This window comes from Stegostoma tigrinum, chromosome 9 (assembly GCF_030684315.1).
Source record: "Stegostoma tigrinum isolate sSteTig4 chromosome 9, sSteTig4.hap1, whole genome shotgun sequence".
In the NCBI taxonomy this organism is placed as follows: Eukaryota; Metazoa; Chordata; class Chondrichthyes; order Orectolobiformes; family Stegostomatidae; genus Stegostoma; species Stegostoma tigrinum.
Genome location: NC_081362.1, coordinates 27005914 through 27027786, shown reverse-complemented (window position 1 = coordinate 27027786; position 21873 = coordinate 27005914). Strand labels below are relative to the sequence as shown.

Genomic DNA, 21873 nt, shown 5'->3' with positions numbered 1-21873 from the left:
TCTTCAGGCTTTAGGTATATTTTACTTTGGATGCAAAGACAAATCACATTGTTGTTAGCAAGCAGAACACTATTGTTGTCAACAGCTGATCACTTTTCCACAGTCTATTCAGCTGCTTCTTGCTGGCTGAATCTTCCATCATACACACCCTCAGCTCCAACTCTTCTGAAGTAACCTTCCCTCATTGCTTGATTAAGTAAGTTTAAACAGAATAAGAGTTAGTAGCTTGCTTTTAAATGGCACAAAGATACCTCTGCAATCGTTGGTTTTTATAAACAGTTCTTTTCCAATTTCAGTCCACAACAAAAAAAGCAGAAAAACAAAAATATACATAGCATCTATAATCTAAGGAGTACTGAAATCTTGCTACTGTGATATAGGAGCTTGGTTAGACTGCACTTGGAATACTCATTTTTTTCTCCGCATATCAGGAAAGATATTAGTCTCATGGAGGGAGTGCAACAAAGGTTTATCAGTCTTGTTCTTGCGATGCTGGGACTGTTTTGAAGAAATATTGGACAAACTGATCCTGCATTCTGTAGAGTTTCAAACAATAAGTAGTGATCTAATTGAAACTTACAAATACTTAATCCTTAAGAACCAGTAGGCAGAAATTAAAAATAAGACATCATATTTAGGTGCAAGATGAGGAAAACTTATTTTTATTCAGAACATTATGAACTAGTGGAATTTTCCACTCTTGAGATCCGTGGAAGCTCAGTCTTTGAATATGATTAAGGTATAGTAGGATGGATTTCCGATGACAAATGGTACACAGTTACAGGGATGGGGTGGTCAAACAGTATTAATGTTTTTGATCAGGTATGATCATTTGAAGGGTAGGACAAGCTTAGCAAACTGAATGGCTTACTCCTGTTCCTATGTTCTTATGTTCCTAAAATGCAAAGCACACTCAGGTATTGCTGAACATATGCTTGGGTAGATTTTATGATTAGTGTTACAAAATCAAAGTTCATCCCATCTATTTGGAATGTGGATTGAATTCAACACTGATTCCAGCAGGATTCATGCTTTTCATATGGTATTTCAAAAATCGCCAGTCACCTAAAAGGATGTCATTGAGCACTGGCACAATCGAGATCAAAATATCTCAATGAGTGAAAGGAATCTTATTATAATTGATTCAGACAGTGTCACCTCAGTTCAAAATCTTGATACTAATTCAGTTCTTTGAACAGGATTGTTTGGACTTATCAATAATAGTCATTTTGTCAATATAAAGGTAGAGCTTGGAAACTCACAACCAAAAAAGACACAAGGGCCCACTCTAGTATTTATTTAGATGCAAGTGATTATATAAGAATTTACATAAAAGAGAGGACAATGATAATGATGAATTGCCTGAGGGTAAAGTTTAAAATTCAGAATCACTGTACTGGTTATCAAGGTCCCAAGATGTTTCAAATCCTTCCTTTGAATCTTGCATTGACTTTTCAAGAATATATGGTGGTCATAGTTCCATGAAGCACATACATCTTTACCTCAGCTCTCTTGCCCACTCTCCTCTGAATTCTCTATTCTTTCACCAATCTCTCTATGGTATCAAGCATGGGTCAGTGGCAGAACCCCTACTTGAGAGAGCATGTTATGGTTATGGGTTCAAATTCTACTGAAGAACCTTGAGATGGATATCTCAGCTGACACTTTAATCTAGTGTTGATGGAGTGCTGTACTGTCATAAGTGTTGTCTTTTAGCTGAAAGTTTAAATTAAGGTCCTCTCTGTCCTCTCAGGAGAATGGCACAATTTTGAAGAAGACCATATTGGTTGTGGAGTCATGGAGAATATTTATCCTTTTGTTGATGTCTCTGAATTGCATTGGTTATTATCCTATTTATGATTGTAGAATCTTGGAGAGCACACATTGGCTGCCATGTTTCCATTACCAAGGGTAGTTATGTTTGAAATGCACTGCTTTAGTTAGAAGCGTTTTGAAACACCATGACATTCGAAAAAGCACTATATAAATGCAGGTTCTCCTTTTTCTTCAGCTCTAATTCTCTACCTCCACGTAAATGGCACTGTGATGCTCGTAATCCTCTCCTAGCTTGCCTTTTTGTAACCTCTGTACAACCACAGTCTTCATATCAGGTGTGGACATTTTTAGCTACACTCTAGTAACCCTCACGTCATCATCACTTTAACTACTTCCAACCCAACTTAATTCTGTGGCCACCTAGAAAATATTCTAATAAAATCTACATTGTTGTTTCTCTAGCTTTCATTTCATGTGTTTCATAACAAATAACAGCCCTTTATTTAACTAAGTCAATAATCAAGTTCCTGAATCATGAGTATGCAACATTTCAAAATAATCTCCATTCTATATGTGCGATTCTGGGTAACCTCCAACACCCATTTTGGATGACTGAGATTAATGCATTGTGATTTTTAAGACAAAGATTTAGTGTGTTCACTATTTCCATATCATCTAGAATATATTGGCCTTGAAGGGAATACAGTGCAGTTTCACCTGAATGATCTGAAATAATACATTAAGTCCTCACTTAACATTAATTCTCTTAATGTTTCACTGTAATGTTGTTTATAAAATGGTATTAATGCATCCATTTAAAATTGTAATTTAATTTTATCCTTGTTTGCCTCATTTTCTATTCTGTCACCTTTTCCACAATGCATCTGCTCCTGGCCCCAATCCTGAAATCCCTCTTTCCCCCAGATTCTGTTTCTACCCTCCAGTCTTACTTCCAATGAACCTCATGCTTATTGCTATCATTGGGCATCTTAGCTGCTCAACTCCTTCATTTTGGCTTCTGTCCTGAACTTACACAGATATCCTAGGCTGTACAGAGTGGTTGGTATTGTTTAATGCAGACAGTCCTAGGATGACGGCTGCTATGTGCACAGACTAATCTCTGCCACTAAATGGAACCCAGTCAACATAAAACTATAATGGTGAAACGTAATTTAAAATTTATTCACATTTATAATGTATTGTACTTTAAAGTTGTATTTTAAAGTTATTTTGTTTATGAATGTAAGTATTAAGGAATGTACAGTTTTATGATCCCAGCTGATGTTAACACTGTACAAGTGAAAAAACAAAGTGAAACTTAGCTTATTAGACCCTAACTTGGTTTTCTTTTAACCATGGATGTCTGTTACTGAATACACTGACAAAAGGCTGCCAGTGTACTTTTAACATGACAAATAGAATGTTAATTTTCAAAAACACAAGGACTATATTACATTAGACAAAACAAAAGCTGAAAGGATTTCTAACAAACAGATAGTTTAGGCTAACTTTCTGCATTTGAGTTTTGTGATCGTATCACTATTGAATACTGTTTATTAAGGTATAGCAAGTATTGTCAGCAGAAGTATAGGTTGGTCATTCAGCCTCTTAACTGTGTTCTACCATTCTATCAGACATCAGAAAACAGTATTGCTTTATCCTAACAATATACTTAAAAACACCCAAACTTGAATGAAAAGCTATCACTATCCGTACATTAAAGCTCCTTTTTCACACTCAGGATGGTCTAGCTGCAACCGTTTTCCTTTCAGTGAATTTCTGTGCACTCACTAAATTCTATTTTCCTTCAGTCCCTATTTTCCTTCAGTCATGTCTCTCCTTGAGACACCTAAAACAAGCTATAAACGAAACCAGATATAACTGTTTAACTTCGTGGCAAATGCATGAGTTCCCTAAACTCAGTGTTTAGCTCGTACACCTCCATACTCTGGCACTAATGGGCCCATACCTATTGACTTTCAGGATTGCTCTATTTCTTTTTGTCATTGGGCTGATTTTTTTAATACATGATATTGCATTCTATAACATTCCTAGATCTCCACGTCAAGTTTGTAAAATTTCATTAAAGTACAGGAATAGACCACAAGGCTCTTTGGCGCTGCAACTTCAACCTCACAAATGAAACTGAAAATGACTAACTGCATGTTCTATGTTCTCCTTTCTTACACAGAAAATGTAAAATTAAGTTATATATTGTTTTTAACAGAAATTCAACTTTTTTTTTCAATAGAGAAATTGACAAACATACAAATTAGGAGTAGAAGTAGGCCATTTGGTCCCTCAAAGCTGCTGTGTTATTCAATAAGATCTTGGCTGATCTTTTGTAGTTTGAATTCCGCATTTCCGTCTGTAACTGATAATCCTTGATTCCCTTGCCTAACATTTTTACACAAATTGCGCTATCGTACAAAAAGCTGTTGATGTTGATCCAACTGAACTTTTCAAGACTGAAATTGGTAAGTTTTTTCCTCTGGTAGGAATCTACTGAGTAGATGCAGGCTTATTTTGATGAAGTGTAAATCAATTACATTCACATGAAAATAAATAGAATGGTGGAACACTCTCAAGGGGCTGAATGACCAATCTGTTTCTGTTCTTATACTTTTGCTGAGAATACCTGCTGCACCTTAATGAACAGTATTCAATAGTGATACAGTTGCAAAACTCAACTATACAAATTGTTAGCCTAGATTATCTGCTTGCTAGCAATATAATGTGCTACTGCAACATTGATATGAAATGCCTTTATCTTCTCTCTCTGGATATGCTTTTTGTATGCATTTGATTTACCTGCTTCAGTGGCCATCGTTGGCAATGTTTAGAGAAGGGAACCTTTCACCTAAACTCATCTGCCTTGGAAGTGAGATAACAAGGTGTAGAGCTGGATGAACACAGCAGGCGAAGCAGCTTCAGAGGAGCAGGAGAGCTGACATTTCGGGTATGGACCCTTCTTCAGAAATGGGGGAGGGGTAGGGGAAATAAATAGGGAAAAAGGGGGAGGCAGCTAGAAGATGGATAAGTGAGAAGATAGGCGGAGAGGAGACAGACAGTCAAGGAGGCAGGGTTGGAGCCAGTAAAGGTGAGTGTAGGTGGGGAGTTGGGGAGGGGATAGGTCGGTTCAGGGAGTACAGACAGGTCTAGGAGGGGGGATGAGGCTAGTAGGTAGGAGATGGGGGTGTGGCTTGAGGTGGGAGGGGTGGATAGGTGGGAGGACAGGTTAGGGAGGCAGGTGCAAGCTGGGCTGGTTGTGGGATGCGGTCGAGGGAGGGGAGATTTTGAAGCTTGTGAAGCCCACATTGATACCATTGGGCTGCAGAGTTCCCAAACGAAATATGAGATGCTGTTCCTGCAACCTACGGATGGCATCATTGTGGTACTGCAGGAGGCCCAAAATGGACATGTCATCTGAGGAGTGGGAGGGGAGTTGAAATGGTTCGCGACTGGGAGGTGTAGTTGTCTGTTGCGAACCGAGTGCAGGTGTTCCGCAATGCAGTCCCCTAGCCTCCATTTGGCTTCCCCAATGTAGTGGAGGCCACATCTGAAACAGCAGATACAGTATACCCCATTAGTGGATGTGCAGGTGAACATCTGTTTGATGTGGAAGGTCTTCTTAGGATCTGGGATGGGAGTGAGGTGAGAGGTATAGGGTCAGGTGTAACACTTCCTGCGTTGCAGGGAAAAGTGCCAGGTGTGGTGGGGCTGGTGGGGAGTGCGGAGCGGACAAGAGAATCATGGAGAGAGTGGTCCCTCTGGAAAGCAGATAAGGGTGTGGAGGGAAAATTGTTTTTGGTGTTGGGGTCGGATTGCAGATGGTAGAAGTGTCGGAGAATGATCCGTTGGATCTGGAGGTGGTGGGGTGGTACTTGAGAATGAGGGGGATTCTGTTTTGGTTATTATTGTGGGCAGAGAGTATGAGGAATGAGTTGCAGGAAATGCGAGAGACACGGTCGAGGGTGTTTTTGATCACTGTGGACGGGAAGTTGTGGTCCTTGAAAAACGAGGACATCTGGGATGTCCAGGAGTGGAACATCTCATCTCGAGAGCAGATGCGGCGGAGGCGAAGGAATTGGGAATAGGGAATGGCCTTTTTTCAAGAAGCTGGGTAAGAGGAGGTGTACTCTAGGTAGCTGTGGGAGTCGGTAGGCTTGAAATGGATATTGGTTTCCATGTGGTTGCCAGAGATGGAAATAGAAAAGTCCAAGAAGGAGAGAGAGGTATTGGAGATGGTCCAGGTGAACTTAAGTTTGGGGTGGAAGGTGTTAGTGAAGTGGATGAACTGTTCGAGCTCCTCATGGGAGCACGAGGCAGTGCCGATACAGTCATTGATGTAATGGAGGAAACGGTGGGAGATAGGGCCAGTGTAGTTTTGGAAGAGTAATTGTTCCATGTATCCTACAAAGAGGCAGGCATAGCTTGTGCCCATGCACCCGAGTTTCTTACTATGTGGTTGACTCAAAGCATTTTAAAGTCAGCGAATTAGCCACACGATTGTTATTTCAAGTAGGGCTGGGTAATATGTGGAATCTTGACAGCTTCACTCACATATTGAGAACTTTTTTTAAGTGATAAACTTGAATTTTCTGCTATAATCCACATAACTACCCAGAATAATGGGAAATATGACTGTTGAATCTTAGTGTTGTCTGATTGCCCAAATTATATTTTCTAGCACCCTTATCAACAGACTGCTTCTAGCCATTCCTTCTGTGTATATTGTCTATGAAAACAGCATGGGAGTGTGGTCCAATCGCCTATAAATTTTCCTCCACACTTATCTGTTATTGCTGCTTTCCAGGTAATGCTAAGCCATTGAAAGTGACAGTAATGGACATGTGGAGTTCTGATGTATAAAGACAGCCTTGTAGCTGCCTTCTTTTCCACCATTTCCTTCAATAAATGGCTAAGGGTTCACATTCCCCCATGGCTTCCAGTGGACATTTGTACCAGTACTTGAGCAGTTCCAGATCTTTAGAACTGCCGACTGACACTTCTAGTTTGGGGAGATTAGGTTGGATTTGATCAGCAAACAGAAACCCTATCTTACCGAAAATGTGTTTTGAAGAGGATTTGCAACTGATATCTGTGGTGCTGGATTCATGCTTCAGAAGCAGTTCAAGCTGGTGATTTTATGTTTTCTTTTCCCTGTAAGAAATAATGCAGAGCTAAAGTAACATGAGCTTAGCTATGCTGTTGGGCTGATTCAATCAATAGGGTCCAAAGAAAGGCAGGAAAGATTGCCAGGCTGGTGGTTCTGTGTTGTTACCGTATGCCTCCAATATTTAGATGAAAATAAAAGTGATCTGGTCTTAGGGGAACGGCATCTGGTTGGGTTGGAGCAACATTAAAGATTATATTTGTTCTGTATCCAATTAGATTTCAATCTTAAATAGAACAAAACTCCTGTAATAAAATGTGTTTTTAGAGACTCTGGCTGAGAGTCTTACATGTCTAAAGAACATAACAGTAGATTGTGTGCAAACTTTCACAATTTTAAAGTAATGATTCGATAATTCAGTAGTCCATGGATTGCATATGCAGAACATTTAACAGTACAGCACAGTACATGCCCCTCAGCCCACGATGTTGTGCTGATCTATGATCATACTCTAAGATTAAACTACCCCGCATACCTTATATTTCACTTTCATCCATGTGCCTATCCAGGAATAACTTGAATGTCCCCAATGTATCTGACTCCTACCACCTATCTACCACCTCCAACAGTGCATTTCATGCACCCACCGCTCTCTATGTAATGAACCTGCCTCTGACATCTCCCCTATTCCGTCCTCCAATCACCTTAAAATTATGCCCCCTCGTAACAGTCATTTCTGCCCTGGGAAAAAAGTCTCTGGCTATCCACTCTATCTATGCCTCTCATCACTTTGTACACCGCTATCAAGTCACCTCTCATCCTTCTTTGCTCCAATGAGAAAACCCTAACTCCCTCAACTTTTTCTCATAAGACCTGCCCTCCATTCCAGGCAGCATCCTGGTAAATCTCCTCTGCACCCTCTCTAAAGCTTCCACATCCTTCCTATGATGAGGCGACTAGGATAGAACACAGTATTCCAAGTGTGGTCTAACCAGGGTTTTATAGGGCTGCAGTATAACCTTGCAGCTCTTAAACTTAAGTCCCCTGCCAACGAAAGTCAACACACCATACGCCTTCTTAATAACCCTATCAACTTGGGTAGCAACTGTGAGGGATCAATGTATGTGGACCCCAAGATCGCTCTGTTCCTTCACACTGCCAAGAATCCTGTCATTCATCCTGTATCCTGCATTCAAATTTGATCTTCCAAAATGAATCACTTCACAATTTTCCTGGTTGAATTCCATCTGCCATTTATATGCCCAGCTCTGCATCCTGTCAATGTCCCTTTGCAACCTACAACAGCCCTCTACACTAACCACAACTCCACCAACCTTTGCATCATCAGCAAACTTACTAATCCACCCTTCCACTTCCTCATCCAAGTCATTTGTAAAGATCACAAAGAGCAGAGGTCCCAGAACAGATCCCTGTGGAACACCACTGGTCACCGAGCTCTAAGCTTAATGCTTTCCATCTACTACCACTGTACGTCTTCTATTAGACAGCTAATTCTGTATCGAGACAGCCATATTTCCCTGAATCACATGACTCCTTACTTTCTGAATGAGCCTACCAAGGGGAACCATATCAAATGTCTTGCTAAAATCCATATACACCACATCCATTGCTCGACCTTCATTAATTTATTTTGTCACATCCTGAAAGAATTCAGTAAGGCTTGTGAGGCATGACCTGCCCCTCTCAAAGCCATTCTGACTATTTCCAATCAAACTATGCTTTTCCAAATAATCATAAATACTATCTCTCAGAATCCTTTCCACTCATTTGCCCAGCACATAAATAAGACTGACTGGTCTGTAGTTCCCAGGATTTTCCCTCTTCCCTTTCATGAACAATGGAATAACATTTGCCACCCTCCAATTACCTGATACTACTCCAGTGGATGATGAGGACGCAAAGATCATCACCAAAGGCGCAGCAATATCTTCCCTCGCTTCCTGTAGTAACCTTGAGTATATCACATCTGGCCCAGAGGACTTATCTATCCTCATGTTTTTCAAAATTTCTAGCACATCCTCATTCCTAACATCAGCCTGTTGAGCATATCAGCCTGTTTCATGCTGTCCTCGCAAACATCAAGGTCACTGTCACTGGTGAATACTGAAGCAAGGTATTCATGAAGGACCTCCCCCCATCTCCTCTGACTCCATGCACAAGTTCCCTCCACTATTCCTGATTAGCCTTCACCTCACTCTAGACATCCTCTTGTTCCTCACTGAGTGTAGAACATCATGGGGTTTTCCTTAGCCTACCTTCCAAGGCTTTTTTCTATTCATTTCTAGCTCTCCTAAGTCCATTCTTCAGTTCCTTCCTGGCTACCTTGTAACCCTCTGGAGCCCTGTGCTATCCTTGCCTTCTCAACCTTAAGTAAGCTTCCTTCTTCCTCTTGACTAGATGCTCCACATGTCTTGTCATCCACAGTTGCTTCACCTTACCAGCCCTTCCCTGTTTCAGCAGGACAAACTTATCCAGAACTCATAGCATGTGCTCCCTAAACAACCTCCACATTTCTGCCATACATTTCCCTGAGAACATCTGTTCCCAATTTATGCTCCGCAGTTCTTGCCTATTAGCATGATAATTCCCCCTGCACCATTTAAATACTTTCCCATACCGTCTGCTCCTGTCCCTCTCCATGACTATAGTAAATGTCAGGAAGTTGTGATCACTATCACGGAAATGCTCTCCCTGACTAAGAGATCTGACATCTGGCCTGGTTCATTGCCTAGCCCTAAATCTAATATTGCCTCCCCTCTAGTCAGTCTACTTATATAATATATATAGCTACATATATACAGCTTTGCATCCAATTTCTGCAACTATCTGCGGAGATATGCCCTTACCACAAAAGGTACCACAAAATGAACCAGGCCAGATGTCAGATCTCTTAGTCAGGGAGAGCATTTCGGTGATAGGTTCCTCCTGTGGATAATCAGTTTATTTGTGACATGTTCAGCAGAATCTTGGCACCATTTATGATACCCTCATTCTGTTTCACTCTGCCTATCGCTGAGGATTTGAAACATGTTAAATCAGAGAGAGTTATTTTGCAATAATGATTATTACTGTCCACCTGGGTAAAGACTCTGGTGCTCAACCCATCAATACATTGGTAAACATGCATATAATGAAACCCATACTGCCATTTCAGAATTACCAACAAAAATCGGGTGTTCAGGTAATGTTGTTGGTTGTCACTCGATTCAAGGATAATGTGTACTCAAGTTTATAATCTTCTGTGTGGATTCTCGACTTGTAGATCGTTGTGAAAAAGGGGCAGGATGTCCAACGAGATAGTGGGGTCAGGACTATGGGTTTGCTTCATTTTCTTTCCTTCTCTGCTGCTGCAGTGTCTCATCACTGAGGTAATAAAGCGAGATGCAGTATGAAGGACACATTGTTGCCATTTTGAAAGATTGGTTGCAAGTTTCTTCTAGTTATTAATGTCAATGCTGCTGCACTTTGCTAAAAGCTTCAGTGTTTTTCAAGCATTCAATTTGTACTCCCTGGAATTTTGGCCATTGAGAGTTGAGAAATCAGGATCTAATGGTGGAAATGCTTTTCAACCATCTGGATGCAGTGTCCGTTATATAGAATCATACAGTACAGAAGGCCTATCACATCTCAACCAATAATATAATTACCCTAAATCTGCAATAGTCCTGTTTTCCAGCACTTCGCCCATAGCTTTGAATGTTATGGTCTTTCAAGTGCTCATCCAAATACTTGTTTTTAAGGCTGTGAGGTATCCTCTCTCGACTTCACTCCCAGGCAGTGTTTTCCACATTCCTAACGTGCTCTGAGTGAAAAACTTTTCTCCCCTCTAAACCTCCTGCCTTCCGCCTTAAAATTATTCCCTTTATTGACCATCCAATTTAAGGCAACGGCTGAATATTCCTGATCAAAAGACCACTTTGTCCACGGCCCCTTATAATCTTATACACCTCCACCAGGTATTCCCCCCTCAGCTTTCTCTGCTGTAAACAAAAAAACCCAAGATTATCTGGGGTAACAAGATATAGACTGGATGAACACGGCTGGCCAAGCAGCATCAGAGGAGCTTTATCAGAGCTAAACTGTTGATCCTGTGAATTTCCTCTGCACCCTCTCCAATAACATCCTTCCTATCATGCAGTGAACAGAATTGCACAATACTCCAAATACTGAATCAAATTTTGTACAGCTCCAACATAACCCACCACTCTTATAATCCATGTCATAACTAATAAACAGAAGGGTCCTTATGACTTCTTGACTGCCCTATTAATCTGCCTTGCTGCCTTCATGAATCTGTGGAGAATGACCCCAGGATCCCTCTGTTCTTCTGAGCTTCCTAGTGTCCTGTTATTCATTGAGTACTCCCCCACCTTATTACTTCTTCCTAAGTGTATCACCTTGCACGTATCAGGATTAAATTTCATTTGCCATGAATCTGCCCCTATGACCAAACCTGGTCATATTCTCCTGCAGCCTAAGACCTTCTTCAGCACTGTCAAATACCTGGCTAATCTTCATGTCATTTGCAAACTTATTTATCATCTCCTCCATCACATAGGGACCAAGCACTGATCCCTGTGATATGCTATTGGACACTGGCTTCCAGTCATCCAATCAGCCTTCTACCACCACCATCTGTTTCCTAACATTAAGCCAGGTTTGGATCTGACTTGCCAAGTTACCCTGGAATCCATGTGCTTTTATCTCTATCGGTTATCCATGTGGGTCCTTGTTAAAGTTTTTGTTGAAATCCATATAAACTACATCAAATGCACTACCTTCATCCACACATCTGATCACCTCCTTGAAAAATTTGTTAGGGATGATCTGTCTCTGACAAAGTTCTGCTGACTATCCCTGACCAAACATTGTCTCTCCATGTGAGTTTGCTCGCTGAGCTGGAAGGTTAGTTTTCAGACGTTTTGTCACCATTCTAGGTAATATCATCAGTGAGCCTCTGATGAAGCGCTGGTGTTATGTCCCGTTTTCTATAACACCAGCACTTCGTCAGAGGCTCACTGATGATGTTACCTAGAATGGTGATGAAACGTCTGAAAACTAACCTTCCAGCTCAGCGAGCAAACTCACATCCAGAACCTCAACCTGAGCTACAAATCTTCTCAAAATTGTCTCTCCAAGTGGAGATTAATTCTGTCCTTCAGAATTTTCTCCAATAATTCCCTTACCATCGATGTAATATTCATTGGTGTGTAATTCCCTGTTTATCTTTACTACCCTTCTTGAAAAATGGATGCACATTAGCTGCCCTCTGGTCCTCTGGCACCTCCCTTGTGGCCAAAGAGGACTGAAAAGTTTTGGTTATAGCCCCTGCCATTTCTTCGTCTGCTACACAGCTTGGGATATAACTCACCAGACCTGATGATATCCAAGATAATAAAATGTGAGGCTGGATGAACACAGCAGGCCAAGCAGCATCTCAGGAGCACAAAAGCTGACGTTTCGGGCCTAGACACTCTCTGATGAAGGGTCTAGGCCCGAAACGTCAGCTTTTGTGGTCCTGAGATGCTGCTTGGCCTGCTGTGTTCATCCAGCCTCACATTTTATTATCTTGGAATTCTCCAGCATCTGCAGTTCCCATTATCTCTCTCCTACACCTGATGATTTATCCATTTTAAACCTGTTAAAATTCCATTACCCCCTCATTCCTCATGTTAAACTTCTGAAGAACTTCTCAGTCCCTCTTTCTGAATTCTTTACCTCAATCCTCCTCCAGTTTGTCTATAGTGTTCTTAGAGAAGCATCTAACCTGCATCATCTTTCCAGGCCAGTTCCCAACAGCAAACATCAGTCTTTTGTTTAGAATCCCCACATTGTGGAAACCAAACAGTCGGCCCAATAAGTCCAACTCTGTGACGAGCAGCCTACCCAGATTCACACCCCTACTTTATCTCTATAACCCTGCATTTCCCATAGCTAATCCACCTAACCTATACATCCCTGGATACTATGGGCAATTTAGCATCGCTAATCCATCTAACCTGCACATCGTTGGACTGTGGGAGGAAACCAGAGAGCCTAGAGAAAACACCAGCAGACAAGGGCAGAATGTACAAACTCCACACAAACAGTCACCAGAGGTTGGAATTGAACCTGGGTCCCTGGCTCTGTGAGGCAACACTGCTAACCACTGAGCCACTGTGCTGCCTCCTTTTTTAAAACAAGCTGCTCTACAAAGTTAAATTTCCGATTTAAATTCACAGTTACAAATCAAAATTTAGAAAAATAAGCAAAAAATAATGATGGTCTCAATAAAAATCATAATTGGTTAAGTATCCATTCCCTGGATCACTCTGGAGGAAGTATTCACTGAAGCATATAACACAGAAGAAGGTCATTCGCTGTCGCAATTTGTCATGGCCTGGACAACCTTACCACCATTTTTAAGATAATAAAGCGTGAAGCTGGATGAACACAGCAAGCCAAGCAGCAACTCAGGAGCACAAAAGCTGACGTTTCAGGCCTAGACCCTTCCTTTTACCACCATTTTTCTCAGCTTTGCCAGCTTGAGTAGGTGAGTAACTGAGAAGGAGGAAGTAGAAGAGAGGATGAGGAGAAGCAAAGAAGGGAGAAGGCAGCCAACAAATCTGCCTGGAATAATGGGATCGTTTCATCTGTGTACAGGTTTACTGAAGAGAAGCTCATATCCCTATTCTACCACAGTAGCACCCTTCTGTCTGTCACAGAGCATCACAGGATCCTCTTGGTGGTAACACTGAAATGAAAGATGCCAAAATACAACCATTCCAAAACATTTTTTTCATAGAAATCATCCAAAATATCATTTCAAAGTTAGGTAACCACTCCTGTGCATTCCTTTGATGCCTGTCCAGCAATTCTCTTTGCCTGATTTAGTGCTTCCATGCAGTGTTATTCTAATAGCTACCGCAGTGCTGGAAGGAAACTTTAGATTTTCATTGGTGGAGAAAAACAGCCCTTGGGCAGTTTTGGCCCTCAAGGGCCTGGTTTTGAACTATATGACTTCAGCACAAGCATCAGCATTCTTGACCGTCTGGCTGATACAAAACAAGTGTGTTAGTAGAGTGATATTAGTGGAAAGATGAATGCTGTTATCTTGGGAGAAAACAGCAGTTTTATGTTGCACGGGACCTCTTGGAGCTCAGACATCTGCAGTCATGAAGGAAACAGTTTGAGCTGCATGGTAGATAACTATTTATACGGCTAAAAGGTGAGATTGGATATCTTCAGAATAAGCTTTTACTGCAGCGTTCAAAGGTTGGATGATTTCTGCTTGTGTTACAATAGATGGTGAGGTATTGGTCAACAGTTACAGCATTGTAGATAACAAAGCGTGGAGCTGGATGAACACAGCAGGCCAAGCAGCCTTGAAGGGTCTAGGCCCGAAACATCAGCTTTTGTGCTCCTGAGATGCTGCTTGGCCTGCTGTATTTATCCAGCTCCACACTTTGTTAACTTGGATTCTCCAGCATCTGCAGTTCCCATTATCACAGTTACAGCATTGTGGTTGAATTTGCAAGTGTTCACATGGATTTAGCTAACACTTCAATAGTGTAGGCCCAGGATGGACATGTCATCTAAGGAATGGGAGGGGGAGTTGAAATGATTCGCGACTGGGAGGTGCAGTTGTTTATTGCAAACCAAGCGTAGGTGTTGTGCAAAGTGGTCCTCAAGCCTCCGCTTGGTTTCCTCAATGTAGTGGAGGCCACACCGGGTCTACATTGGGGAAACCAAGCGGAGGCTTGGGGACCACTTTGCAGAACACCTACGCTCAGTTCGCAATAAATAACTGCACCTCCCAGTTGCAAACCATTTTGACTGCCCCTCCCATTCCTCAGACGACATATCCATCCTGGGCTCCGGCAGTGCCATAATGATGCCACCCTTAGGTTGCAGGAACAGCAGCTCATATTCTGCTTGGGAACCCTGCAGCCCAATGGTATCAATGTGGATTTCACCGGCTTCAAAATCTCCCCTCCCCCCACTGCATCCTAAAATCAGCCCAGCTCGTCCCCGCCTGCCTAACCTGTTCTTCATCTCACCTATCCCCTCCTCCCACCTCAAGCCACACCTCCATTTCCTACCTACTAACCTCATCCCACCCCCTTGACCTGTCCGTCCTACCCGGACTGACCTATCCCCTCCCTACCTCCCCACCCATAGTCTCCTCTCCATCTATCTTCTCCTCTATCCATCTTCGGTCTGCCTCCCCCTCTCCCCCTATTTACTTCAGAATCCTTTCCCCATTCCCCTTTTCTGATGAAGGGTCTAGGCCCGAAACATCAGCTTTTGTGCTCCTAAGATGCTGCTTGGCCTGCTGTGTTCATCCAGCCCCACACTTTGTTATCTTGAATTCTCCAGCATCTGCAGTTCCCATTATATCTGTAATATCCCTTTTGTTCTGCCTCAGCAACAGAATAGTGATATCAGTGTGTTCTAAAATTTTTGAGGATTTAGACTCTGATAACCAGTAGCCAACTTTTACATTGAGGTGTGTTAAACATGTAACCTGGGAGATTTCCATTTAATGTTTGAAATGTAGTCAGTGACATGTCTAGGCATGTTTTACACATTTTATTCAGGGGAGCACAAAGTGTAGCAAAGGGATAAAGAAGTAGTTTAAAAATTATTCATATATATATATTTATTCATGTCATTCTATGTATTCACAGAATAGCTATAGCTATCCAAGTTAGATACTTTGAATTACTTTGAATATTGTATTGCTGGTCTTAAAATGTAAGTTTTGAGAGCATTGTACTTTGAATTGCTGTGCTTGCTTGTTTACTGTTGAATGCAGGAGTTCAGAAACTTTACTGGGCTGTGAGAGTGTCCAGGTTACATTTCTATGGTCACCAAATTTGGCAGTGGCTAAGAAAGTCTTCTGAATAAACAATGTGTTTCTTGTATTATTTTTTCCACTAATGCTTGTTGGAAAGATCAAGTTTGCTCTCAGACAATCATAAAATAGTTTAGCACAGAAAGGGGCCATTTGACACATTGCACCTGTACTGGCTCTTTGACAGAACTATCTGATTAGTCCTACTCCCAAAGTCCTTTGTCTGTAGTCTTGAGAATATTTCCAGATCCATTAGCTATCCTTTTGAGAGCTATTGTTGAATCTACTTCCAGAAAGCTTTCAGGCACAAACTTCAACATTTCTAGATTGTAACAACTGACTACACATTTCCCCTTCTGGTTCTTTTGTTAATTACTTTAAATCTGTCTTTCTGGTTGTCTACAACTGATTAGTGAAGATTCTGTCTCAGGAAGTGTATAAATGTTGATTCTTTCCATCCATACTCTTCCTGTTCAAATTGGAATCAGTACAGATACATGTAATTCTGGACGTTGTAATCAGTAGTAGTGCTATTCCCTACTAACATTAAAGATTGGATCTCACAATATCTGTGGCGGGAATCTCTCTTTTCCCATGATCAGTTTGCTTCTGTCACTCGGTCAAGGAGATGTAAAAGCAGCAAAGTTATCAAGCAGGTAAACCATCAGTTACATTTACATATTCTCATGGAGAGCAATCAGAAGATGTCACTGAAATTCCTTTTTTTCTCTAAAAGTGAAATTTGATAGTACACTTATGAAATATACATCATACTTTGAATAATTTGGTAGCAATATTTTGGTATTTCCACTCAGCGATTGGAATATAATTCCTAATGCTACTCACTTTCATGTGTAAACAGAAATAAAGAATGCAATGTTCATAAAATGAAAATGCAAGCGTACATCTGTTACTGTTATTCTCAAGGTGTTCTGACAAAGGGTCACTGGACTTTTGACATTAACTGTGTTTCTCTTTCCACAGATGCTGCCAGACTTGCTGAGTTTCTCCAGCAATTTCCGTTTTTGTTACTGGTCTCGCTTGTCTTCTTCAATCTAATCTTCAGCAAATGAAACTAAGAAACTATATATCCATAAACAATAATCGAGCAATAAGATCCATGTTACCGTCAGACATTGAACACAAAGTAGAGGTTTTGAAGTGGTGTTTCAAATACTTGGTGTGATAAGGTGAAATATTATAATTTGCAATTTAAATTTTAAACTGAAGGTGAAATCAATTTGTAGTTTCATTTCCAGAAAGGTAATATTTTTTAAAGACAGAAAATAATTTGGAACAGTGAACTAATACATAACTTCCAAAAAGTCATTATGACTTATGTTAAATGCTTAGCAGGATACTAACACATGATGCTAATTGATTATGATTACCACCTCCCTCAAGCTGCACGGCTGTGGATACAACTGCTCCGAGGGTCTGCGCATGGTAATTGATTAACCAATGCTGTCCAAGCATTGGCTTAATGGTTACAGAAATTGCTGCCGCAAGTAGACCTTGGGGGTCTATGTAAAAGAAAACAATAAAGGGAACACTTTTTATAACATAGAGAAAACAGAATACAGGCCACTAATAGTTTGAATTCAGTCCAGAACAAACAGTTACACCCTAGCAGAAGAGGAGATTAATTTTTTTGAAGTCTCAAACAGTGTGAGTTTATAGAGAAATTCTCAATCTCTCAGAAATTAAAAGATGCTTCGACTGTCAGAACTGGAAAAGTGGTTCTAGACCTTCAAAACTGGAATCAATTAACTAAGAAATTAAATAGTTGTAATGGGAATGATATTTCAATGGGTTGCGTATCTGTTAATGCAATTGCTGGGACAAAAGATGAATATTTGTTTCAACTGGTTATGTTAACATCTCTGTAAATCATATACTTTGCTTTATTTTCTTTTGTGTTATTTTATTAAGAATCAGGAGTAGCCCTTGTAAATATGTTCAGTAATTAATTTTCACAGTAACCATGGGATCTGACCTATCCAGTATTATCGTTAGCTGGAGTCATATCATCAGAATGAATTTGGGTGTTTAATGTCACAGTCTCTGAAGATTTCATACTTTGCATTCATTGTCATGCAGAATTAGTAGAGCAAATTGACTGAAACATGTGGAATTTTGGAATTGCAGCTTTTAGACCATTCAGCCCATTCTATCTTCAACTTGAGCGCTATGGTCTGATACCCTTTTATATTCTTTGTTTCCAAATAATAGAAAAATTATACTAGAGTTTCTACAGTAGTAGTCACTGTGGTAAAGCATTTCGTAATAAACTCCTATATGAAAATATCTTCCAGCTTCCACCCTACAAAACCTGTAAATTTTTAAATGGCCTGTCAGATCTCCACCAAACTTTCAACTGGCCAGTGGGAAAAAAAAGCAAGTTTGTTTCAGTACCCTATGATATGTCAAAAGTATTTTACTTGCTCAGATATACATTATGATGACCTAAGCTCGTGAAGGTTGTTATATAAATGCAACTCTTTTTCTTTCTGTAATGTCAATTTGTGTTCACTGTAGGTTTTACTTTGCCGATAGGATTCTCATCTCCATTGACTAGTCTCTCTGCAGCCTTGTCTCCAGGGATCAACACAACTGCTTTTCAGTTCTCTGGCCCTTCTGCTAATGAAAATCCTTCAAATACAAAAGGATCATTTTGCATTCCATTAGTCCAAATAATCCAATCTCCAGCACAGGAAAGTGTATCTGCATCATCAGTGAGTAGTGATCCTTTTCAGACAGCGATGTGTCCACCTCCGCCTCGAGACTCAGGTTAGTCACTAAGGCTTTACATCAGAACTAAAGTAAATGGAAATATTCTTAGTCGACATACAACAAGGCAACAGTTCCATTCTGTAGGGTGTAGCAGTAACAAAGTTATTAGTTAGTAAGTAAGGTAAAGATAGGATGGCTCCTAGCTTGAGAATGTACATTCCATGCAGTGTGGGACCTGCAGGTTTATTCTTGTGTCTTGCTTAATGATTTGTATAGGAAGTATTGTCAGTTGCAGCTTGAGCGACTGCTAGTGCCACTGTGCATCCTTAAGGTTGAGAGGTACATTGACAGTCTGTTTATAGCTGTGGCTACCCTATAGCTTAAGGGTACACAGGGGACAGTGAATGCGTCAAAAAGAAACAAGCAGATAGTGTAAGAGCCCTCTGAGTTCATCTTACTCACCAGCTGTACTCAGTTTCAAATATTGATGAGGCTAATTGTTTAGCTGGGGTTGTGCAACCAGAACTGGGTGGATGGGAGCATAGTAGCTCAACTGTGCAGGGCAGTACAAGGAAGATTGGGGCAGGAATATTGTCAAAGGCTTCTAAAATTAGGAGAACAGTTAGTTGTTTTGTGGCTGTAGTCATGGATTCAGGATAGTATGTTACTTCTCTGGTGCCAGGGTCACTGAGCAGTTGTGGATTATTCTGGAATGGGTGGGTGCAGAAAAAGAGGTTGTGATCCATATTTGGAAGCAAGGACATAGGTAGGAAAAGGGATGAGATCCTGAAGGTAGAGTTTAAGGAATTGGGAAAAACATTAAAAATCCGGAATCTAGAGGATGTACTCTCCAGATTATTCCCAGTGTCATGTGTTAATGAACATAGAAATAGGAGATTGGAGCGCGTAAATTCCGTAGAGGTGATTTTTAAAAAAATGGTGGAATGTGGGTGTTCCTGATGGGGTCAGTATTTATTGGCCATTCCTGGTTGTCCTTGAGAAGGTGGTGGTGAGTTCATGCCTTGTACCATTGCAAACCATTTGTTTTGGTGGTCCACAATCTCATCAGGGAGGGTTCCCAGGATCTTAACCCAGGATCAGTGACAGCAATATATTTACAAGTCAGGATAATAAGAGGCATGGAGGGAACTTGCAGGTCGTTCTGTTCCCATGTGTCTAATGCCCTTGTCCTTCTAGATGAAAGTGGTCATGGGTTCAGAAAATGCTCTGTAAGGAGCATTGATGAATTTCTGCAGAGCATCTTGTAGATGGTACACACTGCTGCTACTGAGCATCAATGGTGGAGGAAATGGATGTTTGTTGATATGGTGATAATCAAGCAGGCTGCTTTACCTTGCATGGCATCAAGCTTCATGACTGTTGTTGGAGCTGAATATTATTCTGGAGAATTTCATCATGCTCCTGACATTTTTCTTGTAGATCCTGGACAGATTTTAGGAGAAATTGGGAGGAGGTTCTCACTATACAATTCCTATCTTCTGGCCTGCTCTGCTTTTTTATCCACTGTATTAATATGGCTAGTCCAGTTTGGTTTCTGCTCAACAGTAACCAGATTGTTGACAGTGGGTGATGTCATTGAACGTCAAGGGAGCGATGTTTATTTTCTCTCTGGTTAATATGGCCATTATCTGATATTTGTGCGGCACAATATTATTTGCCACTTGTCAACCAAAGCCTGGATATTGACCAGGTCTTGCTGCAATTGGACATGGACTGTTCGAATATCTGAGGAATCTGCGATCATCAGTGAACCTGTTCATTTCTGACCTTATGATGGAGGGAAGTTCATTGATGAAGCAGCTGGAGATGGTTGAATACTATCTGGAGTACAGCCAACAGAGATTTCTGTAACTGAAAAGTCAGACCTTCCACAATCACAACTATCTTCCTTTGGACCAGGTTTAACTCTAAACAGTGGAGTTATCAACTCCACTCCCAAGGCTGCCTAGGATCTGCTTCCAGAGTTGATGGGTACGAGACTGACATGCAACCACTCGTCAGACCAAAAATTGAGTGTGGCCAGATGATATTTTAAACTGAGGTAGTCTCTCGCATTGGGAAATTTCCTTACTCAAGTTGCCTACCTCGATGGGTAATGCCTGACCAGAGTACAAAATGCACATTCACCCCCATTGAGTTTTAATTCTCCATCTTGAATAGAAGAATGAAAATCAGATTTCAATTTTCCTTGGTGCAGAATTATTAGCACCCATTAAAAACACGAGAACCGACAGTATATGATAAAGATATTAGCCAACTGAGGAAAGGTACTTGTCAAGTATTTTCACACCTTCAATGTGTAGGCCTTAATTCCCACTTACTCTAGTCCCTCAGGTTTACTCTGGGTATCAATAACCCAAGGCAGTTCTAACAATGGAATCTAACCAATGTCTTTGTTAGACATTGGTTACTACATTGGACACTACAAAAAAAAACTTAAAATATTACCTTTATGCTTACAATTACGAGTAAACCATTTCACTTGGATTTCTCTGAAGATCAGACCAAAACAAGTGATCAACCTGCTCCAGCTCAGTTTTGAGCTGTTGAACAGTCGACTTCCCCTGAGCTAGCTAATTTTTTACTGTGAGACAAGTTTGTTCTTTCTTTACTGTTTCCATATGACAAAGCTATATATTTACAATCTTCAAAATATACATTAACTATGAAAATTTATTTCACAGTTCTTGTTGACCTGCCTAATTGTTATTTCTACTTCCTAATTTCTTTGTATTCTCCAATATCACACTTCATTATCATTTATCTACTGCATATATTTTCATTACCATTAACTTTACTGTTATGTCCCACCATGGTACATAATTTGTGACTAGTTTGTTCATTTTTTTGAACTCTGTCAATCTACATTCCAAGTTGTATGTCAATATTGTTGTCCATTCTATTTTCTCAAGTGCTACTCATGACCCCTCAAAATCAGCTTATCTTCAATCTGTTAACCTGATTTTTGTCACACTTATGGTCTTCCCATTTAAAATCTTGAAGCATAACATAATTAGCTCTAACACCTAGCTGTTTCCCTACTATTGTCTCTTCTTGAGGGAAAGATTTCTCTCTTCCCTTCAGTGGTAGGGCTGAAATGAGGAGTATCTTGCTTGGAAAACTGTAAGTGCCTTGGGGTTGATAATATATTGTGCAGGGGTCAGTGTGATGCCAACAGCTTGGATTCAATTCCCATCACTGGCTGAGTTTGTCATGAAGGACTCTCGTTCTCAGCCTCTCCCCTCATCTGAGATATAGTGGCCCTCAGGTTAAATCACCACCAATCGTCTCTAATTAGAGAACAGTCCTATGATCTGGTAAGACTATGGCAAAGCAATGCAATGCAATATATTGTACTGTTACAGTAGCC

The 21873-nt window shown here is 40.7% G+C and overlaps 1 protein-coding gene across 1 annotated transcript in view; it reads left to right on the top strand.

Annotated features, from left to right (window-relative positions):
- The window catches only part of si:ch211-140l13.3 (centromere protein J), a 169064-nt gene that overhangs the window by 22580 nt on the left and 124611 nt on the right, over positions 1 to 21873 (top strand). Inside the window, exon 3 of the mRNA XM_059648436.1 lies at positions 18288 to 18539. Coding sequence (XP_059504419.1) covers positions 18288 to 18539 — 252 coding nt within the window. The remainder of the gene's footprint in view (positions 1 to 18287; positions 18540 to 21873) is intronic.